We start from the raw sequence: 17,353 nt of genomic DNA, 5'->3' as shown, positions 1-17,353 counted from the left end.
ACTCCAAAAGGGGAATTCAATATCTCGAACGAAAGAAAAAATGGTTCATCGCTGCATAAAACCTAGCTGGTTTGAACGGGTTGATGATGAAACCACAAGCGCCATGCGATGTTTTAGAATTCCCGCCACCATTTTATTTATTTATAGAAAATTTTTCGACAAAGCTGTCCTAAAATTTCACTGAATTTTCTTTGTGCTACCGATAAAATACAGTGACTATTTCCAACAGATACAGCCAACAATATCTCTGTACAAAATAAAATGGCGGCGGAAATTTTGAAACGTGGCATGGGACTTGTGATACTTTGACCGGAAGGTGAGGAGGATATATAGGTACTTTAATGTGGGCCCGTTTAAGGGGGGAGCTGTGGGAGCGGGACGAGCCTGAATCTTTGTGAAAGAATATGTATATAAGTGTGTAAAGGAAAGAAATGGCTGTTGCCTAAGTATGTGCAGTATGGGAGCCATCCAGTCAAGAGAACCCTTTCAAATTTAAACAAGCATGTTTATTAAATTTTGAAAGTTAGACGTAAATACAACCGACGTTTCGATGCCCGGACAGACACCATCATCAGTGCAAAAAAAAATTACAATGTTTGCTATCATGTTTGAATTTGCAATTGTTCTCTTTTTTGCGCTGATGATGGTGTTTGTGTGCGGAGAATGACATCGTGCACGATATCAGGAGTTGGTCTAGTATGGACATGTGCGAGTGCGAAGGATGGCAGACGATCGGTTGCCCAATCAGGTCTTCGGTTGGGTTCCTCCCGGAAGGCGACGGGACGCTGTGAAAGGTTGACGACAGGGAGTGGAGGAGGAGATGAGGAGGTGCCAATGAATTGCCTGATAGTCTCTGGGAGGATAGGGGAGGGATGGCGATTGGGCGTCGCGGGGCGCGAGGCGCGAGGCTGTGCTGTAGAAGCGGCTTAATATAATGTATGGTGTCTGTCCGGGCATCGAAACGTCTACAGTGGTATATACGTGTAACTTTCAAAATGTAATGATTTCGCTTGTTTCAATTTGAAAGCTTCTCTTGACTGGATGGCTCCTCGTACGTACTTAGGTAACAGTCATTTCTTTACTTGAAGTATACAGGGTGCGGCAAAAGTCTGGAGACGGCCGTTTACTTTTTTAACTGTTATTGCAGTTAGAAAAACGGGATTGACCAAGCAATTGGTATGGTATGGGCATGTGCAGAGAATGGCCGATACCAGGTTGCCGAAGAAGGTGTTGGAGTGGGTCCCCCAGGTAGGCGACGGAGAGGGCGTCCAGCCAAACGGTGGGTAGAGGGCATCCATGAAGAGATGGAGAGATGCCAGCTTCCGGAGGATCTCTACCATGACAGATTCCTGTGGAGAATAGGCGTCGCAGAGCGCCCTAGCGCGCCGTAAAAGCGGCTCATACATACAAAAACGGGATTCGGAGGATGTTGCTAGGTCCTTAAGAGCTACTTTATTCATATATGTGCGTGGAGGGACTGACCTGAGAATGCCGAGGAAGCAGAGCTTGAGGAAGGAGATGACGCAGAATCCGAGGACGAAGAGGATGTCGGCGCGGGACTTGATCCACTGGGCGACGCGGTCGTGGCAGCCTTGTTTGTAGGGGGTGGCGAGGGGGCGCGGGGGGCGGGCGTGGGGCGCGTCCGGCGGCGCCTCCCAGTCCCGGCCCCGGCCCCGGGGCAGTGGAAGATCTGGCTGTAGAGGGAGATGTCCCGCTCGTACTCGGAGGTCGTCGAGGGCGGCGCCGGCGTCGTCGTCGTCGTCGTCGAGTGGACGTAGTGCGTCGGGCGCAGCGCCTCCGCCACCGGCCGCCCCGGACCCCCCGCCGCGGCCCCGCCACCCCCCGCCACCGCCCCGTGACAGCACGAGGCCGGCAGACTCACCGTCGTCGTCATCTTCTCAACGCCCGAGGCCGACGAGACTGCGTCTGCAAAAACAAAAAAAACACAAGATACAGGCTTCAATTCGAATTTCACAACAAGAACATATGCTTAGATCATGGTGTCTAGTTTTTTGAAAACCGGGAAAACCCGGGTAATTGTCATGTCTCCCATCAAATCGAAGCGACACCGTCGAAGGCGCTCTGAGCAACTATTCCGCCTCAGAAGTATTGCACAGTATCAGATGAAAATGAAGGCGCACAGCCTTACGCAAATGGACTGGTGTCGCTTGCCACTGTGCAGAGTCCTCCTAATCCTACGACATGCGGCTAAAACACAGGAAACAATGATTTTTGCCCCCAAGTGGTTCAACTTGCCAATTTTCGATGTTTCCCCACTCATTTTGGGTGAAACATGATACTTTGATACTTAATTTCGTACACAGTATTAAAATTGGATCAAAGTTGCGAATCATGCCGTAGTTGGTTTGCGCAGGTATGTGCTTTTATGGATGAGCCGAAACAGTATTTCCTACTAGAGCAGCAGACCATGCACGAATTTTCAGCATTCTACCGCATGTTTCCCAACGAAAATTTTACGTATAACACGATTCGCGCAACAGATATTACTGAAATCAACTCCTGGCCAAAATCTCAAAGCTTCTATTTAACCTTGATTACGGGAAATTTGAACTCCCCGCTCACACGAAAAATAACAGCCTTCTTAAATCAAATCGCCCACTGCAACGGTCTTAGAAAGCCTGTTCATGAAGCAATTTTCATTCCCCGCCTTTTTTCTCAAAGTTTTAACTACGTGCAACAGCTGAGCCGAAGCGTTAAGATAGAGGTTGTCATTTATTCGTAACGCAGAGAATATAATGGTAGCGTTTAGTGTGCGGTTTGGCTCTCATTTATTTATTTATTTATTTATTTTTTTAAATGAGCGGGGGAGGTTCGAATTTGCGCGTCGAAAAACAATATATATCTTAGCTAGGCGCTAAATACAGAAATTTTCGCTGCTTGAATCGTGTTCTACGTGAACTTTTGATTAAAGGACACTTATGAGAACAATACGTAAATTCGTACATTGTCCTCTGATTCATTGCTGATTTGTGTTCATGTGTTCCAGTTTTTTTTGGGAGGGGTCCATTCTGTAACGAAAAATGAAACATTCTCTTGAAATTCCCTTTTCTATGCATGGAATTTCTTTCGAGTGGGATTTTTTCCCATAGCGCGGTCGCAGAGTGGACCGAGACAATTAGAGAGGTCGGACATGAATTTTTTCACTAAAACCGCAAATGATGTTTAATTTGTCCAATTATGCACTTTAAGGGGATCCTTCAGAAGAAAATTTCACGAGGAAAACCAATGGAACCACTTTTAAAATCTCAAAGTTCTGATTTAGTGGAGTTATAAGCTTTTAAAGTTTCCAAATTTTGTCCGACCTCTCCCATTAACTCGATCCACTGTGCGGCGCGCCGTCTCAGTGTTCGGAATCGAGGGACTTTTTTGGCACTTTCCCACCCCCACCCCGACCGCCGCTCGAATCCCCCAAACTTGAAATTTGAGACCCTTCCGCGCTCCCCCACGCCTCCCCCTTATGATCGAGTCTCCAGCTCGCTCCGCGGGCGTCCGGAAAAATATTGACAAAAAACTTCACCTTTTATGGTAATTAATGTCAACGGCGCAGTTACCAGTTCGCTCCCTCGTACTTTTACCGGCTGTTCCGTCACTTCTCCATTCAGGCGCCACCTCAAACTTCGAAAGGCACTTAAGCGCTGTTTCCAGTTAGCCGGGGCCTCGGGGGAGTTTAATCTCTCACTCTTTTCTGAACCACCTTATTCAAAATTGCATCGAGGGTGCTCACGTTACGTATTTTTCCCCCTACCCCCTTTCTTCGTGCTTATTGCTCGTACTAATGGAACGATTCGCCTTTTAAGGGTGTCAAGGGGAGTCATGAGTTTCCATTCTCACAATTTAAAATTTACCTATGGTAAGATATTTTTTCGAATTCTACTAAGTAGATTATCAACAGATTTTTTGTTTTGTTTGGATTCATAGACTTTTTCCGAATTTAGACGGGAGGATTTTTGAACATTCAAAGAATCGAGATTGTCCTGGGTGTTGAAAGAAATTGAAAAAATTTCAACTGATAGGCCCCTCCGACTAAGTTCTTCTTTCTTGAAGAGAAAATAGAAAACCTTTTCTTCTGCAGAGGCGGATTCAGCAATTCGGCAACATCGGATTTTGTCCATTTAAAGCTATGCTAAGTAATCGATTCTTGTCGGAGCACCCGAACCCCCCCCCCCCCCCCAAGAATTGTTACATTTCCATAGGTTTAAATGTAGAAAAGAGAATATTGTCAACTTGCTGGATACGCCAATTAAAGGAGGTTCCGCCAAGTTAAAGGAAAAGGTTCGGAAAAAAACAAAAAAAAAAGTTTTAAAAATCTACCCAGTAGATCTTGAGAAAAGTGTACCTTAAGGTCAAAAGACGATGTTTTTAGAAAAGCCTGCTGAAGGCTTTGGATTCACATAAGAATGGCGATGTTGATGACTTTAGTTTGTCTTTGGTCAAATTAACTGAAGTTTACATTTTTACGAACCAAACTTCCGTTCAGATAACCGAAAACGTTTGTATAAAACAAGTCTCAGTATGGCTATCAAAAACTTGAGTTACCTGAATTGAAGTTCGGTTCCCATGACTAAAAACTTCAGTTACCTGGACTGAAAATGTTATTATTTCAAATGAACAGCAAGTTTTCCCTCGGATCGTTGATTAGGAAAATGGGTGAATTGTTTTGCGGAATTCCAGGATGCGATTTGGCAGCGTGACGCGTAAGAGATGGTGCGAACTTGATTGGATTTTCTGAAGGGGGCTCCTGAAGTGAGCTGTTGAAATATTAATCGCTCGATGTCATCATCGGGTCGCCACTCGTATAATAATTCACACACTCCCGAGTCCCGAGACGTGCTCAATCGAGTTTTGATCATCGCAGGACTCCGGCCCGCAGAAGAGTCTTTAAAACGTCCGCACTGAAAAATATACACGCTGAACATGTGCCTGGCCCTGGCGTCGATTCCCCAAGTCATGCAAGAGATTTTCCTAGTACACTTGGTGCAGTATGTCGCGTTGTATATCCACCGTGGAACTCCCAAACCACGTATCTCGCTTCGCACGTCGCAGACTTCCTGTCCTTCTTTATTTTGTAAACGGAAACTCTTCAGCGTCATTTCTTCAAAATGTCCTTGAATTATCTCCTCTGCGTGAAGAAGATTCTTTGAAAAGTTCAAGGAATGAAGAATATTAGTTCTCCTTAAACAAAAATAAAAGAGAGCAGAGATGTTAAAACACCGCAAACTAGGTACGCGGTTTGCGAGTTTCACCGTCGATTTGTCACAGGTAAATCGTCGCCTACCTGACATAAGGGCGTAACTACATTCTGCAATGAACCCTGTCTACCATACAATTCAATTATGCTTTTCCGGGCTCATCTCAATGTACAGTTACAGCCAAGCGATGAAATGGTCGAATCAGGCAATTTGTTAAAATGGTCAAACTTTTACACTTGGATCGAAATTCTAATTATTTTCCTAATTTTGGACCAAATAATTCATTGATAATGTAAGAAAAAATTCTGTATGGAAATCTGCAACAGTTTTTTCAACGATTTTAGCTCTTGAAGGAACATTCATTCAGCATGTTTTAGAACACAGAATTTCTACAACCTTATAACTCAAAAATTTATGAAAAGCATTTGAAGTGAGAGATACAAGGAGAGTTGGTAGCTTTGATGAGTTCTTTCCCGTAAAATATCGAAAACTTGTGAGCTCTTCGCCATACATTTACCTTTCGTCAACTGTTCTTTTACTATCTGCCTAGGCATTTGATGAAACGTCTGATTTGACCAATTGCCTGCGATATTTACAAATATGATTGAGTTACACGGCTTCATGGAACTTCATGACGTCCTATAATTTCATGACGTCCTATAATTTCATGACGTCATGTAACTTCATGACGTCATGTATGTATGAGTCGCTTTAACAGCTCACTGTTTTCAGTGACACACATTTTCTAAATTGCGTGTCAATCGATCCGCCATGAAGAGGGTTACCAGTGACGGAATCGAATTCCATACCAATCATAAACAAACGAAAATCCTGCGGTTTTCGGCCGATCAATACTCCCATGGTAAGGAAGAACGCCGTATGAACCTTCGAGAGTTACCAAATTTCCTCCGATAAAATGTTTATTTCTAAGACAAATTATGAATATTTTCCTTTGAACTTTTCAGATACTATAGATTAAATTGTGATTGAACTCCTGGAAAAAAATTGGTAGAAAATATTCATAAGTTTTCCAGAAATTTTCTATTTTATCGAAGGAAATTTAGCAACGCCTGAAGGCTCATACGGCGTTTTTCCTTAGCACGGCAGAATAGTCCCTATTCGAACCATTCGACGAGCGTATACTCTTACTAAAAAGCTCAACGCAATCTCTTAATAGAAGATAAAATTAAATGAAAACGCGTGCATATGAGTTGCATAGAGTATTCGACTATTCGAGGCAACTGACGCTGAATAACGGAAATGGGAGGGTCGTTTCGCGTGGAAAGAGGTAGTGGCTGGGGGGGGGGGGGGGGGGGGCTATCGTGAAAGCCGATCAAATAAACACGACCGCGTTGAATGACACTACAACATCGCGCCGTGGAAAACGTAAATCGTCGCTGCCGTTTTGCATTGGAACCCTCGTCCAATTCGTCGCACTGCTCGGCCATCAGAGCAAAGAGAGCAATATGCGCAGAATTGAGGTTTCGGAAAGTGCACGTTTAAATGTTTCAGCGGAAAATGGCGTCGAATAAATCCGCCGCTTTTCAGTCAACTACCAATAACAATCGTTCGGACGATTTGAAATCGTGCGAGGATGATATTGAGACTCGGGGTCGAATTCAAAATCGTTCTTTAAACACCTCCTTATCCCAGGAGGCCCCAGTCGCTTTACATTTTGTAACTGAGGGATGTGCAAGGAAGCTCTCAAAGGACAATTTTTGTGAACTACGAAATAAATGGACGTCTTTCAGTGAAATATCTTCCTTCATTCTCAGATCATTTTCTTTCGATTGATCTAACTGAAAGAAAATGATCTGAAAGTAGGAGAAGACCCGGACCATCGGCAGAACTAGGAATTTTTCATGGGAGGACAGAGGGGTACTTCATCACGCGCGTCTGGGGAGGGGCACAAGAGGACATTCCACTGAGGGGCGTCCATGGGACCTTCTAACTCAAAGGAAAGTTTTGGGGACTCCCATAGCTAAAAGGGGGGTTTCCCCTGAAAAATTTTGAAAACTCGAGTCGTCTTACTAGCAATGGATCAGCTGCGGTGGTCACAAAATCGTGTTTTGTTGCTTGATTCTTGCAACTAAAAATAGGAAGATTTGTGCAAACAGCAACTTTCTACATTTAATATTAACCGAGATATTGCGCGTTGAAAAATTTGGTTCATGATGTCATCCACCGCGATAGTGGCACCCTTGGTTTCTTCCACCTTGCTTTCGCACACACATTTGCATTAGTTATACTCATCGTGAAACTCAGATGGAAACCGAATTTTTCAAAGCGGGATACTTTGGTTAATATTGAACGTAAAAAGTTGCTGTTTGGACAGATCTCATTATTTTTATCTATCTACAAGAATCAAGCATCAAAACACGATTCTAAGACCATAGCGCAACTGATCCGTTTTGAGCTGTTCTCACAGAAAACCCTCAACGATTTTCAAGATCCTAGCTATATTACGCCTGTACTTAGCATAATCCCTCGTATTTTTAGGGAGGAGCTAAGCAGATTTCTAGGGAAAGAATTCGTGCTCCCTATTCCTGCCCATGACCGGGAGATCTTCGACTGTGAGGGAGCGGGGATCGCGTGTCCAGGGCCTCGTAGAGTTCGGCGAGTCGCACAATAGATCGAGTCAATCAGAGAAGTCGGACATGACATTCTTAACTAAAACTCCAACTTTTGATGTTTATTTCGTCACATTTCAAATTTTAAGAGGCGCTTCTAGAAGAAAATTCTACGGGGAAACGAATAGAACCGCTTTTAGAACGTCAAAGTTTGTACAAGCGGAGTTACAAGCGTTTAAAGGTTCGGAATTTCGTCCGACCTCCCGCATTGACTCGATCCATCGTGAGTGGGCCCGAAGAGAATAGAAGCGGCTCGGCAACGCTGGCGGGAGCACCGCAAGGATTGATGGATGACCGATAATGAAGTTCCCCAGCGACGACTCTCCATAGCTCCTTCCGATAAACTTCATTCAATTTCGGTAACATCTGCCGCGCAATATAAATAAAACACGCTCACAATTTCCCGGCTCGCGTAAAAAAACGAGGTGCGGAATATAATATACGCGACGCTCGCTCGGTGGGCGGTAAAAAATGGGTCGGCTCCCGGCGGAGCCCAGCGCGTCCGCCCTCGCGTGAGCCCTCCAACGCGGGGTTCTCAACGGGATGCGGGGCTCCCGGGAAATCGGCCGGACGCGCTTTTCACCGTCGGCCGAGGCGAGTGTGGATGCGCGCTTACGACTCGACGAAATTGGATGGCTCGCACCCGATGACGAACTAACGTGTCCTCGCTTCAATGCTCTTTACCGGAATATGAGTTCCGTAATCAAGGACGTTCATGGACGAAAATGGTTTTATCCCGATTATTTTGTGAATTTTTCATAAGTGACCGTCCCTCCGAACAGGGCCCCCTTGCAAACGAGATCAGTGTGAAAATGGGCCACCGTGCAGACTATGAGTTGGACTACATTTTCCAATTAGAAACCAAAATTTCCAGCCCATCCGTAAAAACACTCATGTGCATAGGGAAACTGATGGCATATCCGTCGTTTCTAAACTGGTTCGGATATCGCAGTTCCAAGTTGCACACGGAGGAAAAAACCTCGTGCGTGGATCCGAAGTTTAGGTCATACGAATCTCTGAAGTTTTCGGATTGAGCATCTGAACACTTTAGGTGTAGCTGTCGTGGTTCGGATCGCACATCTGAAACTTCAGTTCTTACATCTGAAGTACTTCAGATGTGAGAACCGAAGTTTTTCGGATGTGAAAACCGAAGTACTTCAGATGTAAAAACTGAAGTTTCAGGAGTGTGATCCAAACCTCAGCAGCTGGCCCTTACGTGCTCGGATGCTCAATACAAAAACTTCAGAGATCCATATGACCTAAACTTCGGGTCCCACGCATGAAGTTTTTTTCCGTGCTAAGTGCAATTCAATTGGACTGCGTCTAGCAGAAAGGAACCAAGCCACACCAGGTATAACAAAATTTAACTTGGCAATTTAATTTCTTTACTAGAGAATGTTTGTGTGGATTCTTTTGGAAATTTAAAGGCGTTCGCCTTGCAATATGCAGAAAATTCACTGAAATTTGCACAAAAATCCGCACAACCGCAATCAGTTTGTGAAGTCGATACAGTTTGAAACGTCAAACCGCACGTTTAGGTCACTTTGTGTTCAACTTCCCATATTAACTCAATATCTATGAGTCTACTGCTTTTTCTATTCTCTAAACCCTAATTTGAAAAAAATTAAATGAAATGAGTTCTGTCTCTGCGATAAAACATGCGCTTAGCCGTCATTGAGTGCATATCTAAGGATTCTCTCTCTTATCGCCCAAAGTATGTAAGAATACTATGTGATAAAGTTCATCCCTTTCGTTCTGCCAAAGAGCAGCTCTGCCATGCTAAGGAAAAACGCCGTATGAACATTCGAGAGTTGCCACATTTCCTCCGAAGAAAAGTTTATTTTTGGGGATTCCTATGAATATTTTTCTTTGAAATTTTCAGGAACTTTTTGTGAAATTGCGAACATAATTATCAGAAAAATTGGAAGAAAAATGTTTGCAAATTTTCCCGAAAATTCGTGATTTATCAAAGGAAATTTGGCAAGGCCTGAAGGTTCATACGGCCTTTTTCCTTAGCGCGGCAGAGCTGCATCCTTTGAGAGTATTAATCCTCCATTTTTATGAAAATCGAGTGACGCCAGAGACATTCATTCTAACTCAAACGGAAGTTTTCCTTGTTTTTTCCTCGCGAGCGGGTACGGAAACCTTTTCGGTTACATCCCTGCCTCAGTGCCTCGCTCCCAACACACATTTCAATCAAATTTAGGAGAGACCAAGATGTAGCGTCATACGTTACTCTTGAGATGCCGGCTCCAAGAGGCGCGCCATTGGAGACATCACATCGAAGAAACCTCTTGCTGCGAGGACTCCGATTCCTTCAAGTGTTTATGCTTCCAATATCCATCGCTCAACTTAACAGCATTTGCCCTAGTAGCAAAGGCTCTTTAAAAAAATTCTACAAAAAGTCGTCCCAAAAAAATTTAAAAAATGTGTAAATTTTGAGAGTTTGTAAATTTTAAGTAAAGCAACTCTTAGAATACTCGTTTTAGGAAACCTTTTTAGGAAATTCTTTTAAATAAAAAAATTGTGTTATTTTATATGGAATTAAAAGAAAACGTAAAATTTACGTGAAAAACAGCAAACTATATCCTCAATTTTCATGGGCTGCAATTTTTACTTTTATACTTTTCGACTCACCACTTTATTCCCCTCGTTTTTGCCCGCAGGAAGTTTATATAAAAAATACGTAAATTTCACTTAAAATTTACGTAAAAAAATTCACTTGAAATCTTTCTTAAATTTTATGTTAAAAAAAGCCCCCGAAAGGGTTTCCTGATACGAATATTTCAAGAATTTTTTACGTAATTTTCAAGTGGTTTTGAAGTAAACTTCAAGTTCTCTTAAAATTTACGAGTTTTTTTACAACTTTTCTCAACAGCCACTGCTACTAGGGTGAACATTCCTGAGAAACACGACCGCGAAGCGAAAATATTATGGAAACATGAGATAATTCCACTACAAGTACAGGTACTTTCCCTCGTCGAATTTTATCGACCCAATGCGTTGTCGCAACTTGTGATTAAAGACTCCTAATTGTTAAAAGTAGGAAGACTGAAATAATGTTTTCTGTCTCAAATTACTAATGCATCAACTTTAAGAACGCTAATAAGTTCGAGGGAAAGATATCATACCATTTTAACTTATTAGATGGTTCAAATAGACTGAATATATCAGGAAAGAGTTGGAAGATTACACGTATTTACGAAATTACTCATGTGTAACAGGAATTCAATCACAAATACGGCACTATTTGGACATGTCGACCGTTTTTTGCGAAGCATTGGAGTTGGCTTTAAATTAGATCACTGGAAACGCCTTCAAAGCGGCATGATACAGTGCAATGCCACGGTGCTGGTTTAGCTGCATCCAGACCAACGAGCCTGCACCTACCTAATACACAGTGTCCGATCACAGTGTCAGTGTCACAGTGTTCTCGTAAGAGCAGTGAATTTGCCGTTCTCTAACTTTTTCTACAAATCATTTGGCGAAAATCAACTTACGAGTACAAGCTAGTACAACTATAATGACCTAATGACGAAACGACACGGTTTCATGTGACGGAGTGAATGAGACAAAGTGGGGCTTACCGTGAAACCTCAACATTTTAAAAAATCACAAGGAAATCACGTTTATTTTATTTGCTCAATTAATATGAAATAAAAATGTACTTTTAGCTTGGCGGAAAATTATAAAGCTGTGGGATGATTACAAGTTCCGCCTTATCGATGCTTAAGCACCCTTGTCCCAGTGAGGCTTGTAAACTTTGACTCCGTTTCTCTCTTTATCCGGATGTTTTGCTCTCAAACTTGGCTTCACATTAAACTGACAGGAAAAAACAGCTACGTCGCGCATGGCACCACATCTCAGCCGTTTACAAAAAAAAAAAAAAAAAAAAAAAAAAAAAAAAAAAAAATCGCCTTTGTAGAACCTGAATTAGAGCTGGATGGAGGTGCCTGAACGTGAAAATTGACCATCCAATTTGACTAATTGAACGCAGTTCATCGCGTTCGGATACTTTAAGCTTCATTTCAGTGTTTACTTAATAGATCTTACGAAAATAAATTGTTGAAATTTGCCGTTAGGAGGGTTGTGTTGGTCAGGGAAAATTTGTCAAATTTCTCTCATTTGCTTTCCAAAATGGGTCTAAAGGCTCGAACAACAAATTTTACCTGAAAACTATTTTCGATTATGTCTCCTTAACACTATCTGTCATATCTACAATTGTCAGGGAATTTCACCAAATTTTTCAGGAAAATCAGGGAATTTCATTTTCCTAATTCTGTCCCTGGTAAAAATTGGCGATCAGAGCTGCGTTTCAAAATACCATAGGAATTCATATAGCCGGCTAAAGAAGGCTACAGAAAATCATATAGCTGGCTGTAGAATGCGGAGAAAATCATACGGCCGGGCTATACGAAGCTATAAAAAATTATGAAGCCGGGCTATAGTTCCTATCGCCGTTCGCCGGGCTTTACACTTTATCGCCTGGCTGTTGCTTTTTCGCCATCGATTGTAAAAGGCTATAAGAAATTGTATAGAAATTCGTGTGCTTTGGAAATCATTAAGTTTGATACGGAACCACCTTAATATTTACAAAACACACATTATATTTTCCTTTAATACATATTTTTTTTCATCAATTAAAATGAGAATAATCCATACCGGATGTGCAAACATTTCAAACTCATGAGTTGAATAACGGTGACTCCGCCGGATTAAATATTAGAGCCTAACATAAAGCGGAGCGGCGACGCACCGGCGCCTACAAACCTAACAGGGATACTTCACGCATTGCGCAACGCGTGAAGTATCCCTGTTAGGTTTGTAGGCGCCAATGCGCGTTTCACGCTGGCTGCCCGCCTGCCGCGCCGCAGCGTGCCACGCCAAGGCGCTTAAAGCAACTATTTCACACCAGAGGTATTGCACAGTGTCATACGAAACTAAAGGCGCTTTAATATATTAGGACTGGCAGGCATCCATCAAAAGTACGGAGCTTTCCACGCAAAATAAATCAAGATACTACGGCCCGAAAAGAGAGCGCAGTAGTTCAAAAACTCACTAAGTTCTAGCATCCGTAATTAGTAACGTTCAGTATACACTTTATCGCCTAGCTGTTGCTTAAACGCCATCGGCTATAAAAGGCTATAAGAAATTGTGTAGCCGGCTATAGAAGCTATTGGAAGTCTTACAGCCGACTGTAAGTCTATGGTATTTTGGAACACAGATTCTACTGCCAATTTTTACCAGGGGTGGCAACCATGCACAAGTGTAATGGGCCCGATTTTCTCCGACAATTCGAAATGAAATTTTAGTGAAAGTAAAATTTTACGCAATTCAGCAGAATAGAGAACTTGCAGGTGTCTGAAATTTTGTAAATTTCATCTTTAAAATGATACTGCTGGGAAAACTGAGTACGAGGATATCCTACGTTTCTAAATTGGACAATTATTGGAGAAAATATGACAAAATGACCTAATCTGCTAAAATACATGTGTTCAAATGGAAAATGCCGCCAGATGACGTCATGAGGCGGCACATTTTCTCACTTTTAAATCTATTACCCTCCAATTTCCCATATCGAAAAAAAATTAAGAAAAATACTGCGAACTCAGCTCATTAAGCACTCTCAGATGAAGCAATGAAATTTTTGTGTGCGAATTCTCCATTTGGTGGATACTTGGATGCTCGTTCTCTTGTGTTGTAGATTAATCTCAAATAATTATTTTTGCTTGGAGTTCTCTCCTAGGTAGTACTTGCGGGTGGTGTGAGGTCTGTGATATATTTTGCCTTTGGGAGTATGGATACCGGAGTGGATTCGACTGGAAACGAGCGGTTTCCGTCTCATTGCGGAGGGACGCTTGGCCCCAATATCCTAATTGAAGCTTGCCGACCGAAGCAACCGCTTTTAATCGGGCCGCTCGGTGAAGGGCGTGCGAGGTGCCACCGGAGCCGAGCCCAGCCGCAAGGAAATCAAATTAGGGAATTTAAACCACAGAATCGGAGAAAAGCAGGCGACTCCCGTTTCACACCATCCACTCCTAACCGTCCTCGGGAAGAACGACGTATGAGCCCTCCAAGGTTGCCACAGTCAGGGAAAACCGGGAAATGTCAGGGAATTTTAAAAAGTCAGGGAAAATGACGAAAATGTCAGGAACAATGTGTTAAATCACCTTCATTTGCTTTCTAGAATCGGTTTGAGGTTTTGAAAAACAAATTTTGTTTGAAGACTATTTTCAATTATGCCTTCTTAACCATCCGTCACATCTTCAATTGTCGGGGAATCCCACCAAAATGTGTCAGGGAAATCCGGGATATGCCAGGGAATTTCATTTTCTAAATTCTGTGGCAACCTTGCCCTTCAGGTCTTGCCAAATTTACCTTCACCAAATACCAATTTATTGGGAAATTCCTAAATTTGGTCAATGGTTTGAAACAAACGAAAATGCTGAAAATGTAAAATTAAGGGCGTTATATAAAATTAAATGTAAAACTAAGTTTACATTTTCAGCATCCTTGGTTTGTTTTGTTTTAGACAATTTACCCAATACTCACATAGATGGTAATATGATGCCGAAACGTAAAGAATTCGTAAATATTTTTCAGACAATTTTTTTAGCAAGTTAGGGTCAATGGACACTTTGAAATTTCAGGTTGAAGAAAAAAGTTTGAAGTTAACCAACCGTGCAAGTATTTCCTCGCCATTTAGCTGCTCCTGAAGAACGTCTGATTTTTCAATTTTTGGGGTTTTTGATAATTTTTTAAACAACGCCAACGAAACATAGTTACACCAAAATCCCGAAAAATTGCGTCAGATGTTTTCTAGGATCAACAGAATGATGAGAAAAGTTTACTCCCATGCAATTGGTTAACCTCAAGCATTTTAAGCGTGCCAGTCGGGCTCGCTTTTTTTTAAACCTAAAATTCGAAGTGTCCAGCGGGGATACAGTGTCCATAGCGAGTCCACTGACCCCAATTTGAAAATTCCAATAAAAAATATGCATGATTTTTTTAATACTCTCTTTATTAGGGGAAATTTGGCAACATGCGAATGTTCATACGGGGTTTTTCCTGAGTAAGGCAGTGTGAGTCGCAGTATAGCGCATTTGAGTCGCAAGAAAACTGGAAGCATTTGAATTAAATTGTGGTGCCGGTGCAGTCTACCGTGAGCCTGTTTGCAATTTGGAAGTGGTGGCTGGAAAGCTCTGCGGCCGAATCAATAGTAGAGCTTTAGTTGCACCAGGCATGGAATCGTGATCTGATGGGTGAAAATTTTTTAAATTCCGAAAAAAGTAATAACGCCCCCTAAAAATTTGGAAAACGACGCTCCGTCTTCCTCCATACAGTAAGATACTGCTATTATCCAGGCCCGCCACATCCTTTCTCGGGCCCTGGTACCAGTTTTAAGGCCCGGGCCCCGGTTGAAGGACATTTCGACAACGATTTTTTGTCCATGCACCTGGTTCTTCTAGTAGTTCATGTCCACGCGTTTTTTCGGCAGGGAAGTTCGTGCCGTAGTATCTTGATTTATTTTGCGAGGAAAGCTTCGTACTCTCATAGGACGCCTATCATTCTTAAAATGTTGGAGCGTCTTCGATTTCGTTTGATACCGTGCAACACCTCTGTTGTGAAATAGTTGCTTGAGGCGCCGTGGCACGCTGCGGCGCGGCTGGCCAACTCCCAACGCGCATCGACGCCTACAAACCTAAGGGGATACTTCAAGCATTGCGCAATGCGTGAAGTATCCCCTTAGTTTGTAGATGTTAGTGCGCGTCTCGCGACGCGCCGGTAGTACGCCGCGTGCCGCGCCCGCACAGTGGGACGAAAAGGTGTCAAAACGGGACATTCGCCCATTAGACGATAATTTTTCGCCGATCCTCTCAAAACTTGACATTTTCGGTCTTTTTGGGAAAAGGAATCCAATATTATGTTCAGTATTTGGTTCATGGTGACAATCCCGCCAAAAAGTGATGTTGCCAAGTCTCTGTTTAAATCTACTTGATAAACAGATTAGCATGATTATGGTAGAGATTTAACGCGCGTGTCTTTTGCTTTTTTTCATTGAAAAAGAAAATGAATTCACTTACCCTGAAATTGAGAAATGCTTTTATTAAGAAACAACACCCCCCCTCCCTACCGTCTTCTTACCTATCGCAAAAACCGCATCGATATTTGACTATAGGGGAATGAGTTCATCAATGGGCAGACATTAAAGTGAATCCGAAAATCATAATCGAATAGGTTGCTCCCAAATATTATCATTCTTTGACACAGATGCTTTTTTCCCGTTTTTTTTCAAGGACTTTTCTTCTTCCCTTTTGAGCGCCATTTTCTAAAATCCTGATTATACGGAAGTCACTGAGTTACGGAGTCACGAGAGTCACTGTGTCACGAGGTTCTATCTTATACTTGATTAAAAGGAAGTGACACGTCAATTTCCTCGACCGGATTTTTTGCCCGAAAAGTGTTTTTGAGGGTTTTTGTAGTTTTCTATCATAGACAGACAAGTTCACCTTTAATGGCCTTTAATAGTATACATACTACGATGAGGTCATTCACTCTTAAAAGTAGGGATTCACCTCGTGACACAGTGACTCACTTCCAAATAAAACCGAATAAGATCATTCGCTATCAGTTTCGTTCCGATGAAAGTGGCTCATAGTTGGTAGATACTGCTAAAAAAGCAGCACATTCCCAATTTAAAATATACAATTTTATCACCCAACTTGGCAACCCTGAAGTGGTTGTACCACCAGCCAAACGCCTCCCTGACCGAGTTACAAATGTATACATTGGTAGGTCATAGGTCATTGACCCTTCAAAATGATTGGTGTTGATGCTGACACAATGGCACACTGACCAAGTTCCACACTGGTGGGTCATTGACCCTTGAAGACGATCGCTGTTGATCGCGGGAATTTCGCATTGTTAAAATCCGTTTTGGGTCATTAAGTGCTTATAACTTTTTGAAAACTCAATGGATCTTAATGAAACTCTTCCACTTTGTAGTCCTAATTGAGATGCGTCCGTAGACACCAAGATCGTAGGAATCCGTGCCGTCGTTTGGGCTGCAGTCGAATGGCAATCGAATCAATTTTCAGATTAAGGGAGTTGCCTGTGACTAATTGTAAGAGTGTCGGCCACCCGTTTGTTATCGGGACTTTAGTAGGACGTCATTTTCCTCGACCGGGGATGGCTACCGCCACTCTTGATAGTTGCGAAATTTTCTTCAATAAAATGTTTATTGTTAAGGAGAGTTTCAAATATTATCTCTTAAAATGTTCAGATAATTTAGATCTATGGTGAATAAAATTTCCGAAACATTGGAGGAAAAATATTCGCAGATTTTCCTGAAAATGCGTATTGTGATAGAGGAAGTTTGGCAAAGTCTGATGGCCCATACGGCGTTCTTCCTTAATAGCCACTCGCTCCTAGTTCTACACACGAATACAACTATAAAGGCTCGCACGAACCCGCTTTTGCCTATCTTGCTAGTTGAAGGCTAATCTTGCGGTT

General features: G+C 42.4%; 2 protein-coding genes across 5 annotated transcripts in view; one reads left to right on the top strand and one right to left on the bottom strand.

Moving 5' to 3' along the window:
- Positions 1–17,353, top strand: part of LOC109038577 (uncharacterized) — a 353,696-nt gene that overhangs the window by 67,931 nt on the left and 268,412 nt on the right. The window lies entirely within an intron of this gene.
- Positions 1–17,353, bottom strand: part of LOC109038578 (uncharacterized) — a 287,471-nt gene that overhangs the window by 33,695 nt on the left and 236,423 nt on the right. Inside the window, 2 exon segments of the mRNA XM_019053677.2 lie at positions 1,483–1,625; positions 1,628–1,926. Coding sequence (XP_018909222.2) covers positions 1,483–1,625; positions 1,628–1,926 — 442 coding nt within the window.

This window comes from Bemisia tabaci, chromosome 3 (genome assembly GCF_918797505.1).
Source record: "Bemisia tabaci chromosome 3, PGI_BMITA_v3".
NCBI classification, from domain to species: Eukaryota; Metazoa; Arthropoda; class Insecta; order Hemiptera; family Aleyrodidae; genus Bemisia; species Bemisia tabaci.
This window is presented reverse-complemented; position numbering and strand designations above follow the sequence as displayed.